The sequence below is a fragment of the Nymphaea colorata genome, chromosome 6 (assembly GCF_008831285.2).
Source record: "Nymphaea colorata isolate Beijing-Zhang1983 chromosome 6, ASM883128v2, whole genome shotgun sequence".
NCBI lineage: Eukaryota > Viridiplantae > Streptophyta > Magnoliopsida > Nymphaeales > Nymphaeaceae > Nymphaea > Nymphaea colorata.
In genome coordinates, this window is record NC_045143.1 from 20,352,880 (window position 1) to 20,369,181 (window position 16,302).

At 37.6% G+C, this 16,302-nt stretch overlaps 1 protein-coding gene across 2 annotated transcripts; it reads right to left on the bottom strand.

Annotated features, from left to right (window-relative positions):
• Nucleotides 1-307: 307 nt before the first annotated feature.
• Nucleotides 308-10,307, bottom strand: LOC116256275 (carbon catabolite repressor protein 4 homolog 1-like). 2 transcript variants are annotated; one of them, XR_004173089.2, is made up of 13 exons: nucleotides 9,456-10,307; nucleotides 3,919-4,690; nucleotides 3,129-3,215; nucleotides 2,966-3,049; nucleotides 2,806-2,892; nucleotides 2,639-2,725; nucleotides 2,204-2,257; nucleotides 2,011-2,102; nucleotides 1,737-1,851; nucleotides 1,521-1,671; nucleotides 1,249-1,414; nucleotides 837-929; nucleotides 308-650 (listed from the first exon to the last, which is right to left on the bottom strand). XR_004173089.2 is itself a non-coding variant. In XM_031632594.2 (12 exons), the coding sequence occupies exons 1-11, from the start codon at nucleotides 9,611-9,613 to the stop codon at nucleotides 1,269-1,271; spliced, it is 1,833 nt and encodes a 610-aa protein (XP_031488454.1). In that variant the 5' UTR covers nucleotides 9,614-10,307; the 3' UTR covers nucleotides 696-929; nucleotides 1,249-1,268. The 2 variants fall into 2 exon arrangements, 1 of the variants encoding a protein (XP_031488454.1); XM_031632594.2 differs by lacking the exon at nucleotides 308-650 and having other exon boundaries at nucleotides 696-929.
• Nucleotides 10,308-16,302: the final 5,995 nt, after the last annotated feature.

Below are 16,302 nucleotides of genomic sequence, written 5' to 3' on the forward strand. Positions count from 1 at the left end.
CCTTTTCCTATGGACGTGGCTCTATAAAAAACTCGATTTAGCCGCACTTCTAGTGTTTTGAGAAGGAAATGATTGGCACGGTAGAAGCCTTCACATTGTGTTGGCGTTTTAAAAGGATGACCAAATTGGACTGAGTTAAACCTGGCAAGAGCCCTGCAATTCGGGACTGGTGATCTCTTAGGATCTTCTAGACCGAGCAAGAAACAGAATCATCCCACTTTTCTTGCGTTATTTAAACACATAAAAATAGAACAATCGGGACTTCCCATGAGGAAGGGGATCTTGTAGACGGCAGTGCAGTCCGAGATAAATATACTGTAAAAAAATTTCATGAAAATGGTTAATTACAAGTAGTGGAAGAAAAATGTCAAAACAACAACCGAAGAACCTATGATAGGAGGGGCACGTGAACGTGTCAAGTTTTTTATTTTCAATTCAGAAAGTTGGCTATACAAGTATAAGTGAAGCAATCAGGCACATTGGAATATAACCAGGAGGCCCGATGCATATACCAACCCAAAATCCAGACTTCCTCACCAGGGAAATTGCAAATAGGGGAAATTCGAGTCAAAATGTTTTTAAAAGCCTATTTGAACCATGAGAATTATTCAAATTAAGCTCATCATATGTGTTGCGCCTTGTACAAAAAACTGCACCACAAAATAAAATTTACGGCAATGATTAAGGAGCTCAAATTATAGTTGCTCAAGATGACACTGCTTGAATCTAAATAAAGCATTTAACATTTTCTATGAAACAAAAGTAGCATAATACAGCAAGAACAGGCACACCCTCGCATAAAGAATAGTGAAGTAAAACATGAGGGCGTGGGCTACCTTCCCCCAGTACAATCCCCAGGACGTTCTCTTCATCAGGTACCTCTCTTTTAAGCAAGTACTTCACACGTTTGCTGGTTGCTCCATAAAGACCTAACATAAGAAAGTGATTTCCACAAATAAATTTACATTTGCATATCAATAAGGAAAATTTTTTAAAGAATTGGTGCTCAAGCACATGTGCTAAACTAAATCCAAATCAGAACCGTGGGACTTCCAGGCAACCATATCTATAAACAAGGTCAAACTTTGTGAGAAATCAGTCTCTCTTTTCTAAACAAAAGTTTAGAACCCTTGCACACTTCTACAAGGAAAAACAGTGTTTAAAACATGACCGCCAGCTTGCGTTTTACACGAGGAATAAACATAAATTCTATACTCCACAATAAATGGAATGGAGATGCACTCTTACCTAGAAACATATACCATACTCTACCGTCGTATTCTAGGCATGCAGCGGAAACCAGCCAGCAAGGCTATGTGATCAGATGACCACTCTGGAGATGGCAAAGCAGTGTCTTTTCGTAAGCTTTCCTCATCAAGTAGTTCCAATAATGACTCCACTGTCAATGAGTCCGCTGTGATGCGAAGCATAAACTTAGAATTCATCAAAGGATAGCACACTTTTGCAATGAACGCATATCTGAAACAAGGCACATCAATGTACATGTATGAAAAAAATACCTGTGTAGAAAATATAGTCAAGGGTGCCAAGGAAATCTCTTGTGCAATTTGTGAACAATGGTTCATTTGTTGCTGAGTCCATTTTTCTTCTCTGGCTCTCCAAGTTTCCACCAACACCCATCATTCTTGCAAATGATGAGTATGCACTTACCTGTAATGCATTGTCACTTGTAAATGGTACAAGATTCAAACAGGTCCTTCAGGAAGATTTCTTACCAGCGGAAGCTGATGAGTAAGCTTGCTGGGAGGGCGCAAGATTCCTAAAGGATCAACAGCTAAATCTGGATGGAGGGGATCAACCTTCCCCATCGCCAAAAGTGCATGTGGAGCACTATTACAAGTAGCAAAAACAAAGGAAAGGAATAAAGCATAAGGGAATATAATAGAATCAATACAAAAAATATGCAGAAATCAGAATGTAACAACACAGAATCAATACAAAAAATATGCAGAAATCAGAATGTAACAACGCAAAGAGCATATAAACAACCTTCCAGGGGTTGAATTGAAATCCCCACAAACTAGCATTGGAATATCTGCACTAACTGCAATTTTTTCCAGTCCCTTTAGAAGTGTGTGCACCTGCAAGTATGTAAGGAAAAGAGTTCATAGTGATGGTAACCAGCTTTCAAACACAGCAGAATGCCAACAACAATTTTTTTTAAAAAAAAAAAATAAGCAACCTGCCATAGCTTTACATCCTTCAAATCTTGATGGACATTGACATGTGTGTTTGCCTGCAGATCAGATTAAGTTAACAAGAAAAGCCAAAACTTTAGGAGGGCTACAATGTGGATATTTTAGGAAAACGAACAAGAAATTCAAGAATGAAATTCAGTACTGAACAGTTGAAAAATAAGTGCTACAATGTGGATATTTTAGGAGGAGGGCTGCCAGGAATCTCTCTGACTCTCTCCCAGTAAACTATTGATTATCAAAAAACATGTGATAATTCAGTAGCAGAGAAAAACAAATGGCAGCCTCAATCCAAAAAGAGGGAAAAATGACCAGGTAAGGTCACAACATCTGTATAACACCGAAATATAAACATCAATCTTCTGGAAAGCAAGAGAATAAAACCAGATAAAAGAAATGGAGTTTCCACATTTAGTTCTTACCACACACAGAAGTTGTCGTTTTCCAGGTGTATCCACTACATGGCTACTAAACTTGGCCTCCAAAACTACAATTAAAGCAACATTGTCCTGGAAAATGCATAAAAGTTTTCAGAAAGATATCATCAGAGAGGCATGAGTATGAACAAGTGCAACAGACAACAAAGCACCTTAAGCAACCGATTGAGAGCAGTTTTCTTTTGGGCATTTGGAACTAAAGCATCTGTTAGAGACTGTGCAGCCTTGTTGAACTCAACCTGCATAGATACAGGTTCATGCAAACTGCAGTTTGCAGGGTAGACTGAAAAATTACATAAACAAAATCCATACCTCATATTTTTTGACTAGTGAAAACCGATCCCTCCGAAAAAAGGTTGCACAACCATCAATCACTCGACCATTACCATTGAAAACCTGTGATTGATAGAACACCATATTAAACAATTCATCCTTGCTACAAGATTTCACGGAGTTCGATGGAGTAAAATCCAACCTCGGATGTCTTTCTCTTATAGACAGCTATATAGCCATGTTTTTCAAGTTCAGGTGCGAAAAAATCCTCAAAGTGATCACTCTGAACCTGTAAAAGCACATTGCAAGTCCAAAATGTGACAGCTGAAAACCACACCAATTAGAAAAGGTACAACTACCCATTAGAAAATAAACAAAGATCTACAGCAACCTAAGGATCAACCTCTCTCTCCCAAGCTCACAGTAGCTTTAGAAACTGCCTTTAAAATGCCTGTTGTAGTGTACACAATATCTGTCTTACATAATGCAATTTATTAATAACATGTACCCTACTCTGACCTATCTAATCTACTTCATTTTAGATTTACTTAGCCAGCGAACCTATTTTAGCCTTTATACACTGATTTACACAACACTTCATAGAATTTTGGCACTGTTTTATAGTGTTTTATTGTATAACTCGTTTTATTAAACCATATAATCTGGCACACATATACTGGTCTGGTTACCAACTTTCCTACACATATATATAATTGTTATGTTTGTCTTTTGTGTGGACTCACCACACCTGCACCCTGAACCTGTGCGGCATGGTGCAAAAGAGTAGATTGACAAATGTAGACTAGCATATCCAGTATCAGAGCCAAACCAAGTTCTGCAAATTATTCTCAGTTACAGACAACCACAGAAGAAAAAAAGAACCAACTTAGGCATAGCTGCATAAGACTAGTCTCAACAGATACTGTTCAACAAAGTGCTTCAACTAGAGTGCAAGAAATAAGACAATTCAGGAACTGAAAGCACAAGAATACCTCTTGAAGACAAAGAATATCTGCATGATACCCAATTATTTCCCGTAGCAAATTCTGCTTCCTGTATGGCCATGAAAGAGCCCAAGATGGACAATAGCTGTATGTTTCACTTGTGGCATATGCATCTGATAGAATATTGTACGACAGAACAGTGAAAGCACCTGCAGATCCACTTCGGCCATCAGCATCCAAGTTCCCTACAATATCAACTCCATTTACCGGAATCAAACGGCGAGGAGTAGGGCATGGTGCTGGAATAACACGTGAGGTTAGAAGGGTACTGACTGGCCCCACAGGTATTCTGGTATCTAAATCAACTACCACACACTCAAACTTCAATACATGGCCAATATCATCAGCAGTTGGTGTGTATGTTCTAGATCGCCCAACTTCAAACCATGTTTCACCTCCACTCCTTTCTGAAACAGGGTTAGGATAAGAAGGAGCAGAACCATTATTCAGGTTTGGGCTTTGGCTGGTAATTGATCCTGAACTATTCAATCCTCCAGCTGCATTAACAACTCCTGATCCACTGCCACCCATTCTCCCAAACATATCATCCTCTTCAGCTCCATTTTCATTTACAGCACTTGCAGCACGCTCGTGTAATGCACGATGGTGCTGCCATGCATCTGAAAAGCATTTTGCAGTGCAATGATAACTTCTTGCAACTGGTATTTTTGCCTTCACACATCCTATGCATTGCAAAGTGGCTTGTTCAGAAGGATGTACGCTACACATAGCAACTCTTTTATCACTATGTATACGATACCTACAGGATCAACCACAAAAGAGGAAGTGTCATCACTTGGCAAATAATAAACATAATTTGCAAGAAAACCAGAAAACATGAAAGTATGAAACCATTTGTTGCTTGTTTGTGCAAAGCAGTAGGGTCACAATACCTATTCATATGAAACTGCCAACCACACTCCGGGCAATCTAAAGCTTAACCAAACAAAAGGGAAAAAAGAGACATTGAAAAATGGATGGACAAGACAGAAGTTTCCAAAACTTTTTACTCAAGACTCAAAGCCCCAGCTTATTCACCTCGACATTTGAATCATCTGTCAAGGACTTGAATCATCAAAATAGCAACTAGTTGGCATAGGCCTTGGTCAGCCAATAAATCCCTAACCTATATGTATCATATGTATTCCTTACACATTTCTGTTGTGTATATCTGTTTAACATGGATGTGAAGCATATTCCAGAAAACTTGGTGTCATGACCAAGCAACGTGTGCACATTGTACGTGTAAAAGATAATATTTTAAACAAATAAACAATGCATTCATGAATTATAAATCTTAATTCATAAATTGACAAAAAAATAAATCACCATTGTACCAAAATATGCACAAAATATAAACTTTATGTATGCATCGGAATTAAAATAGAAACCACCTGCAATAGGTTTGATTTTTTTCTAGGTTTTTCTTTTAATCTTCTTTGTAGATTTCCCTTCACTCCCAAGTGGTCCTATCATTTAATTATTTAATCGAAGAGCAGCATGCATCAAGGTGTGGCATGTGATTTTTTTATTTTTAAAAAAAAAATTGCAGAGATTTTCTTGAGTTTTTTTCGAGAAAAATAGCTTCACCAAAAAAATACCCAAGAAAAACCTAGATGATATTTTCCCAACAACGATATTTGTGGCTATGGGATAAATCAAGCATAGTTAATATACATCCTAACTGGGATGAAGAAAGTGCTACTATACATTTCCATCAAACTTAATACACCCTGCCATGTAAAATCTCATGGGCACAAAACCTTGAAGTTGACTGCAGTCAGGGGAACAACTACAAAACGGCATTAAAGCCATCACTTTTATCAAAATAATGGATAACATAAGTGCCTTTTAAAAACTTTCTGATTGGCCACCTGTACATAAGTTTCTATTTAATTTCCAACATTATTTTTATTTTTATTATCTAAGACAACATCATCTTTTATGTATGTTAGACAGTTCAGTTTAGCATTCCATTTAAGCGTTCTTGCTACAGTTCAGTTCAGTTCAGTACTAATCACGTAGGACCTATGACACACACACATATAGATACATATATATAAGCAAATTATCATGAGCAACAGAAATTTTTTATGCCCAAAATGCCTCAAGCTACAATGCAAAAGCATTCAACAGATTCACTAGGGAAAAGGAAAAAGGACTTTAGCATTGACACAAATATAATTCTCGAGTATTCAAGCTGAGGTTCTTTTCTTTTACTTTTTGACAAAGTTGTTTTCCTCAGGATATTAATGTTAATAAAGAGGAAAACAAGAAAAACGGAAAATGTGATATTTCCCATATTTTTTCAAGAGTTGCAATTTTTTTGAAATTTTCTTTTATATCTTTTTTTTAATATCCCCATATCTCTGACACAAGATTTAGTGCTTAAAGTTAACATTTCCCCACAAGTTGATCAACCATAACCCACTTCAAGCTATGGCTACTCCCTAGAGACAGCAACCCACAGGTAGGGAAACTATCCCTATTTCATTCTAGTGAAATATACCAAGTAATTATATTGGGTGAGTTGCTGAACCATATAGCCTGCTTTCACCAACAAGAAAAATCTCTCTCTAAATTAATGGACTAATTTCCAACATTGGGATATAAAAGGATGTCCTTCTTGCTGAACCATATACCATGTACTAGGAATAGTTCATCTATATTTATTCATCTAAAGGGTACTGAAGTTTGGAAATATTACTTCAGGTGGGTATTCCAAGAAGAATGAAAGGTATGAGAATAAAATGTATGCAACAGGATAGTGATGTATGGAGGACAGCAGCATGATGGATCAAGAAAGAAAGCATAAAAATTAAGGAAAACAGTGGTGAAAAGAACAGTGAGAATCCTATGACAAGAATGGAGGGGATATGGGAGAGGTATTTAACGGCATGCACAAAGACCACATTAACTCAACACTGACAAATACTCACTGCCAACTCCCTATTTTGCTTCAAAACAAGAAAAAAAAACACGCATTGCCCCCAAGAAATTCCAGCTAATAAAGCAAAGCATAAGTGATAGGACTTCATTTTGACATTTACATCCTCAAACAACAATTCACTTGCTATCCTGGACAACCTACTAACTTTACGAAAGGAACAGCAGCAATTTCTAATTTTTACATGAATTTTTCAGAATGCTGGCCAGTGAACACTTTTACACAGAAGCTAAGGTGATAGTATATCTTTTTTTTAATATCCCCATATCTCTGACACAAGATTTAGTGCTTAAAGTTAACATTTCCCCACAAGTTGATCAACCATAACCCACTTCAAGCTATGGCTACTCCCTAGAGACAGCAACCCACAGGTAGGGAAACTATCCCTATTTCATTCTAGTGAAATATACCAAGTAATTATATTGGGTGAGTTGCTGAACCATATATCCTGCTTTCACCAACAAGAAAAATCTCTCTCTAAATTAATGGACTAATTTCCAACATTGGGATATAAAAGGATGTCCTTCTTGCTGAACCATATACCATGTACTAGGAATAGTTCATCTATATTTATTCATCTAAAGGGTACTGAAGTTTGGAAATATTACTTCAGGTGGGTGTTCCAAGAAGAATGAAAGGTATGAGAATAAAATGTATGCAACAGGATAGTGATGTATGGAGGACAGCAGCATGATGGATCAAGAAAGAAAGCATAAAAATTAAGGAAAACAGTGGTGAAAAGAACAGTGAGAATCCTATGACAAGAATGGAGGGGATATGGGAGAGGTATTTAACGGCATGCACAAAGACCACATTAACTCAACACTGACAAATACTCACTGCCAACTCCCTATTTTGCTTCAAAACAAGAAAAAAAAACACGCATTGCCCCCAAGAAATTCCAGCTAATAAAGCAAAGCATAAGTGATAGGACTTCATTTTGACATTTACATCCTCAAACAACAATTCACTTGCTATCCTGGACAACCTACTAACTTTACAAAAGGAACAGCAGCAATTTCTAATTTTTACATGAATTTTTCAGAATGCTGGCCAGTGAACACTTTTACACAGAAGCTAAGGTGATAGGCATATCTGCAGAATAATAGTTAATTTTAGATTCTTTAACCAATCTCATCTGGCAACTAATACAAGCAAAACTACATTCATAATGTGCTATCGGTAGTACATACACATACTATGACATTCATAAGAATCAATAAATAAAACAGACAAATATAGGAATCACTAAAATAACATAACATTTCATTGTCATTTTAAATTGAATGAAGAAAAAAAATGATATAAAATCATGCTGTGTACAAATATTCAAAGTAAGAAAGAGCTGATAATAAGATAATGCACCACTCCATACAATAATGGAGATTTTATACATATAAAGTGTAAACTATAAACTATGATGCAACTACATATATCCAACATGACAAGTTTGTGGAACATAGAGCATGGAACGTGTATGGAACAAATCTTTCATTGGACAATCACCACACAGATGAAGAAACGTGAAGCAAGAAGAAGAATCTCCACTATTTAATCTACCATGTTCAGCAAACTAGTAGTTAAGAACTTAAGAGCTATATAACACTAATACACATTTGATTATTCCACCAGGGAGAGATTCTCACGCCTTCACAAGTGTCTCACATGAGATGCGAAAGTACTGATAAAAAAAATTGTGCTCACAATTTCCTAAAAATCCTGTTACAATCACATAGTTAACACGATATGAGAAGCCCTTGTACTTCCTGTCTCCTCCTTTACTAACACCAATTGTACAGATAATTTAGAAAACAAGTATCAGACAGGTGATGCCCACAAAGACATCATTATTCTGAGACTATGTTGCACTGCGTAAGAATATAGATCCCAATCCAGTAGTAGCAACCAAAAGCCATTATCATCTAAGCAATAAGCCCTGAATCTGACAGCACGTTCCACTGAGTAGAATATAATCCCAACAGTGTCGAAAGAGAAAAACGTAATCATCTAAGCAGCTACACGGGGGGGTGGAGATTCCTCCCCACATTTGACAGATCAACCATGTGTCAGTCCATTGTATACCTCTCAACAGTTGCAAAATATGGTGAGTTGAAATTTATTATATAGATTATTCTACCTTTGGTTCCAATTACTCGAGACTCACAACCATATAAATCGAAAAGCAACGTCAATCTCTGCCGTCCCTATCCTTTTTATTATTGGATTATCAAATCGAATGCAGGCGGACGCCTACCAGATGCCAACAGTCACGCTCCAGTCATTCGAACCCTTAGCCCATTTCAGCTTGAAGATCTTAATCGGAGCTTATAACCAAGTCCACGGAACATTTGGTTGCCTCTACCATCATTCTTTTACAAAAAGAAATGCCCAATACTTTAAATAAATGATATAGAAGACAAACAAATGAAAAAAGAGAAAACAGAAATAACGAACAGATTCAACCACCGGCTACGTTCTCCAAGAAAGAGTTCGGAAGCCCACTATAAACAAGTCAAATCGATGCAAGAGATTATCACAAACCGAGAAAGGTGCAGTGTTCTTGGAACGACAAACTAACCACTTATATCTGACGAAGCACCCATCAAGGGGATTGGATTCGGAGACATCATCGTTAGTGACCGAGTTATCTGGGCGCCGCAAGAGGACGTAAGGGGTGAGCTCGCACCCAACGATGGGGATGTCGGACGGAAGGTGCAGACGCAGCACGCTCAGCATAGTTCCTTCTCAAGCCACGATCCAAATACCTGTTCTTCCACTTGTCGCCTTCCTCCTCTACCTCTCCCTTCGGAAAGCAGGCGCCACTCCCTTCTGTTCCGAATGCTTATTCTTCCTCTGGTGGACGCGAAAGCGGAGTCCGGGCGGAAACCAGGCGGATCCGCCATCAGCCGGAGGCTGAATCCGCCAGCCTTGATTGATCCGTAGTCGCGGCTAACGAGGACGATGAGGAGTAACAAGAAGATTGAGAAGAAAAAAGGGCGACGGGACAAAAGCGGAAAAGGGTCAGGCAGCCCTAATACCTAAATGGGCAGGGCAGTTTCTTGCCAGAACGAGTAAAGAAGGGGATGGTGATTACGGTAATGGAGATGATTGAGCCACGAAGAGAGCAAATGACTTAAAAGAGCTTTTCTTGACTCGTGGGCGTTTCTGTTCTTCCTGAGGGAGAACAAGCGGTGGGTGGATGAGAAATTGTCCGGTGGCCGATGGCCGGGAAGATGGGAATAATCGAAACGGGCCAATAGCAGAGACAGAGGAGGGGAAGGAAGGGAAGAGAGAACAGAGAAGAGAAGGGTAGGGCAGACAAACAAATTATGAAGGAGACGAGGGCAGATCGCACGGAGATGTTAAACCCTCGCCCTTTCAACTTTCTCCTCTTTCCTTTCTTTTTCTTTTCCTTACTGATTGAATTTTTTTTTAGCCTTCTCTCGTGTTCTTTCTCAAACGAGGACTATGTTTTCATTTACATTTCTCTTTCCCTCTCACTTGCCATATTTAATAAATAAATTCTTGATAGATTGTGTGTTAGAGAAAGAGTGGGAGAGAACAAGAGAGAGAGAGAGAGAAGGTATATAAAAGAAAATAACAATAAAAATAATTTTTTGGAACATAGTTTATGTTATTTTTACTCATATAACGTACGATTATTGGGGTGGGTTATTAATGGTAGATTCTGATATGTTGACGGTTAATGTAGAAGATCTTGTGATTTGATTATCTTGCAAGTTTTTCCCTTTCTGTCAAAGGGACCGGTGAAGCGTTATGGTCCAAATAATTGGAAACAAACACAAAATTCGTGAACCGGTTTGGGCGTTTTGATTCATTTGATCATTCAATCAAAATTGCACCTTCTTTTTTTGCTTTAGGAAGGTTTCCAATTTTGCAAAAATAAAAAGATTGCGCTTCTTTGATATTTATTCCGTAAAGATCAAGTGAATTCTTTGAGGTATAAAACAATAAGACGGAAGGGAGTTCCATCTCCCAACGGAAGGGATTTGCACCATAAGGTAAAGTATAACAGAAGCTTCGTTTCGTTCCAAGACATGAAAGGAATGAAATACTATGATGAATAAAAACCGAAGCAAAACTTTAAAACAATTCAAGTTCAAGCTTATTATAACGATCAACAACGTCATGAATCGGTCGAATCAGAGCAAACCGGTTTGATAATAATTGATCGACTTATTTATTTTATATGCAATTTTTCGTTTAGTTGTTGTATAAATGGTTTATCCGTGGAAATTAATATACTCATGAAAAGTGGTTTAACCTAACCTCCGACAACATTTGAAACATGTAGCGAAGTTCTTTAGATTGTGAAAAGATGTGGGCATAGTTTCTTTCTTTTTCTTTTTTGAATTTCCATATGCAAAGAATGCTATGATGAGGAAAACTTACATAAATAAAAACCGATACTTAATTTGAGTCATTTCAATTTTATGATATTAGAATTTGATTGTAGTTAGGCCTAATATCTTGAATGGAAAACTAAATTCACATCTCGTCATTAAAATTGACATTTGGATTTGTCCAAGAAACAAGGATCCACTTACATGGTGTTCAATGCAATCTAAGAGGGAGAGAGCTTAGCCTATAATTTAGAACGTGCATATGTGATATACAACAAAACATAGCTTACGTAACTTAAAATAGTTCTAAAGATGAACATGATTTTCCGCCAGCATGTCTCACGTCACAAAGAATGCATGACATGCAAAGAACATATCAGGCTGGGCCTAACCGAGTCATGTGAAAGAGGACTCAAGCCCTTCTGGGCCCGACCCAGCTGCCAGCAAAGAGGGCATCGGGTCTCCTTGGTGGCTAACACGTGTGTGGGTGTATACCAAGAACAACACATGATGGGCTGGTCCGAACCGACTGGGCCCAATGACTTGCTCTTTTGACTGACTGCCCCCGCCCATTTGCCTACCCTTTATTTATTAGATGTTTTCAATACATATGAAGATTATTTGAAGATTTGGACTCGGATCCCGCATTGTAATCGAAGATATTTGAAATGAGCACTGGATAAGAAGAATCAGTGGGTACCCAACTCAACTCAACTCAAAGGGAGGGAGGGAGGCCTTTTTCACTGTTTCATCACATGAAACAGCCTCCAAGGAAAGTTGGCTTTTATTGTAGATCATGGATTCAGTTTAGGCAGGGCCTAATCCATTAAAGGAAAAGTCCTAACCCTAATTCAAACGTAACGGGCATCATCAGATCACGAGCAAGGCCAGTTAAGAGCACCCCATTTGACCTTATTTCTTTCCTTCATTTTTTAAGTTCAGAAATTTCATGAAAAAAAAAAAAAAAACCAAGATTAAACGAGCTTGCTTACTCAAGTTTAATTGAGTCGAGTTCATATCACTCGAACTCTACTCATTTATAAGCTCGAGTTCGACTTATTTAACAAATGAGTCAAGCTCAAGCTGAGCTTAACCAAACGAGTTTGAATCGAGGTCGAGTTGGCTTGACTTCACTTGCAGCCCCAATCAAGCCAATTGCTTATCCCACCAAATTCTACTCTGAGATGACGCCATTGATAATGTCAGCTACCGAAGACCTTTTCAGTAAATAAATACGAAAGACATCCTAAAATTGTTCAACAAATAAAACATGATAAAGTTCATGTCAGCCTTTAAAATGGATCCTCGTCTTGAGTTAAAGATTTGAAACTCTTCGAAAGAGCGGAGACTCTAATTTGAAATAGGAAGCAATATGGATAAAACAGCAAAAGATTATGCTAAACATTTACCCATCTTTTTGAAAAGGTCAATGAGGGAAAGCAATTGTTTTTCAAGGATATTTATATGTTCTTGAATGAAAAGAGGAAAAACAAAAAATCCAGGGGCAATTGAGCCTCCTGTTGCTGAGCCTGCCCCTAGAAATATCAGTGTTTCAAAATGTAATTCAATATTGGATCAGAATATGAACTCGAGCAGTTAGATTCAGTTTTTTTTTTTTTTTTTTAATCTTAGTAATTAGACATTGGGTTCTTCTTACTGGACCCTATAACTATCCGATTCTCATCGACATTTGGATTCATTTACTAGTAAAAGATTCAGATGTGGTTCTGTATATATTTGAATCCAAATTTGATTCCAAGTCAAATTAAGTTACATTTGAATAGTTACATACGTATTCAAATCTGCAATATCCAATCAGTTATCTGCGCATACAAGGAATGTGAACTAGATCTCATATTTTTCTTCAGTACCGTAACAAGCCTCGTATTATTGATTTTTTTTCTAGTTTTGATCAAGGTAGAAGGAAAGCCTAAGCCTAAAATTTGTGGAGAGAAAAACAAAATCCAAATGCAGAGAGAATGCAGAAATGATTCAATCCCAATGGAATATGGATGTTGGATCTCATCTCAAGGGCAACCTTTCAGTTGATTTAGAGCTTAGACTGAAGTTTTGAATATTTGTATTTTATGGTTCTCTTTTGTTTAAGCCTCAGTTCATATTCAAAACGCAAGGGTCCAAAGAGAGGGATCCAGATTTTTTTTTTTTGGATTTAGATAGATCCAGATCCACATTTTTTCTACTCGGAAGGTCCTAGACGCATTAGTAAAAGAATACTGGAATCTTACCTTTATTTTTTCTTCTTTATTCCAGTTTTCTCTCTCATTATTTACCTGTTTTTCTCAAATGCATGAAATTCTTCACTGGTACTTGTTTTCAAATGTCCATACATTTCAACCAATTTTGTCAATATCAGTATCGAGCTAAATCAGTCTTCAAATGCCTGTACATGTCCAACAATATTGTTGATATTACTATCAATATCGGATTCTCAAACAATATGGTATTTCGGTAGAGCATTGGCCAAGGAAATTTTCCATTTAAAAAATTAATTAATAAACATTTTAATATGCCAAAAACTAGTTAAAGTTGAACTTTTTTGGAATCCACTAAACAAGAAATCAAAGAATATTGATCTTTGAAATTGAAGATTGCCGGCCCTATAACATGCTGCCTGGATTAACTGAGTTGCTTACTGCTGATCAACATAAGTAGTTGTTGATTCACAAACCGACATTTTTCACTAAGAACAACCAAAAGAAAAACGGATTGTTGGAAAGTCTGTTTCCTATATTGAACTTTCAAGTGGTATTTCTCTTCTGATGCAAACCTGCGGGAAGAGAGGTCTCCCAAACCTTTATTAACAAAAAATGAGTTGTACAAAACAAAGGTAAACAAAATAAAGAGCTGACTCTCTACTGAAACCACCCACAAACAAGCATCATTAGCAACGTCTGAGGCCATGCCAAAAAACAAAATCAAGCCACAAGCTAGTCAGTCAAGAAAAGAAATAGAATCTACAGCTCTCTGCCTCGAAAGCGAAAGCCACTCAATAACCCGTAGCGGAACCTCATTTTGAGATATATGGATAATTGTGGAGGAATCCACCAAGTGAGGGACTGTCTCAAATGACCATTCCTGCCTTTGATTGTCTTAGAGTTAGTAGTGATGCCCAAGGGTACACCAGTTAGCGCCACTTTTATCAAAACATGGTTGAGCACTTTGAGTTCTAGAAACAGGTAGTCATGACATCCACCACAGACATTTCATTCCGGCAAAATGTCTTCGTTTTGGCTTATAGCATAACCAATTCTCATGTTGTTCCCATGGCTGAGAGATATGAGATGAATGCAAATGTTGACATGCTGAAAACAGGGCCAAGGCTCAGCAAGTAGGTCATGGTTAGTCCACAGCTGAATCTCCTTCTTATTGTCCTTCAAGTCAATCGTTAGGGTGACTCTACGCATGCTTTCCACACCACCCGTTTAAATTTTGCAATAGTAAGAGCATCCTGCGGTGAAGAGCTTCATTCTTTAGAATCCAACCTTTCCAAATAACTGTGGGGTAAAAAATGCTCCAACATTTGTTTAGCCAGCTCCTTTTGAAGGATGTCAATCACCATTTCTTGATCCCTTGAACAACATTGCGTGATGAGTGGTTTTTTTATGAAATTTCCTGAAAATAAAGACCCAGGTATTACCTAGAGTGAACAATCAAACAAAAGATGTTTCAAGTCCCTGTGACTCTGACATAATGGGCACCGACTAGGAAGTTGAATCCCTAGTTGTTTTATCATGACATATAAGAATGGTCTTTCATCACAATCAAAGAAGTGAAAGAAACATTCATATTGATCTGCACAGGTGTCTTATACAAATAGTTTAGGCAAATATGAATGAGAGTATGGTACGATTGGTTTATGTCAGCAACATATACATAATTATATAAGAGCAGAAATCAAAGTGTTATGTTGAATGTATTTTCACTTCTTTGCTGATGAAATCATTGTATTTTCTACTTGGACATGTTTTAGGACAAGGATGGGCGTTTCTAACAATCTATTTTCATGTAAACATGTCAATATCGATATGTATGCAAAGAAAATTTTAATGGATGTGAACAAGTGCTCCTATGCTTTTGCGGGTTTATGTAAATTTCAACAAATTTGAAGACAATGTGAACATGCTATCATATTCGATAGTTGTAACGTCCTAAAAAGTTTAGTCTCGTATTGAAAATTGTGAGGGATCTTCAACGACTTATAAAGGGAGGTCATCTTATTGTCTTGATTCTTAGCATTTTCAGGGTTGGAACCGAAACTGCTAGGGGGCGAGTTAGGATCCGCCGAACTAGGAGTCCGAGCCTGGGAGTGGATCAGGTTATTATAATAGTTGGGTCAACGTCAAAGTTCCATTAGACAAACACTTATTTGCATTTAGTAAGTTCTCATTGTGAGATAAACCAAATCTGCAAATGGACCAGATTGGCGACCCAAATGCTTTGGGTTGAATTAGGTTCTATAAGTCGGGTTTGGATCAAGATTGTGTTGATGGCTTCAAAACTGATGCGCAGGAGCGATCCAAAGAACTAAAACGTAATCTGGGAATACAGGGAAGAAAATCCTCATTCAAACATGGGGAAAAATAGGAAAAGTTTTACTTGGCAAAATCAGCCGCCACCCAGCCTACCACTGATAAACTCTTTCTAAAAATGTCTGCAATGCTGCTTGAAAAAGGTTGAATATTGACGAGTGACGACTGCACAGAAGACCAATAAAGGGCACAAATATCATTAAACAACAAAAATTACCATACCATTGAACCCAGTTACAAAAATCACCAATGAACTCAGTTACAAAAAATCAGACTGACTTGGGCAGGGAGATATACCCTCTCACGGATTCAGAGCCCCACAAGAATTCAGAGCTGCTTTGAAACCTGAGGATCACATTGGCTTGGTTTGGTAAACAATATTAGTAAGTCAATCCATCAAAAAAGTTGATCTCCAGTTTACCCACGCCAACGTCATTTGAGAGCCAACTGAGAGCGAAGTTGTAGGATCGGGAGAAGTCAATCTCGTACTCAAATTCTAAAGAAAATGCCA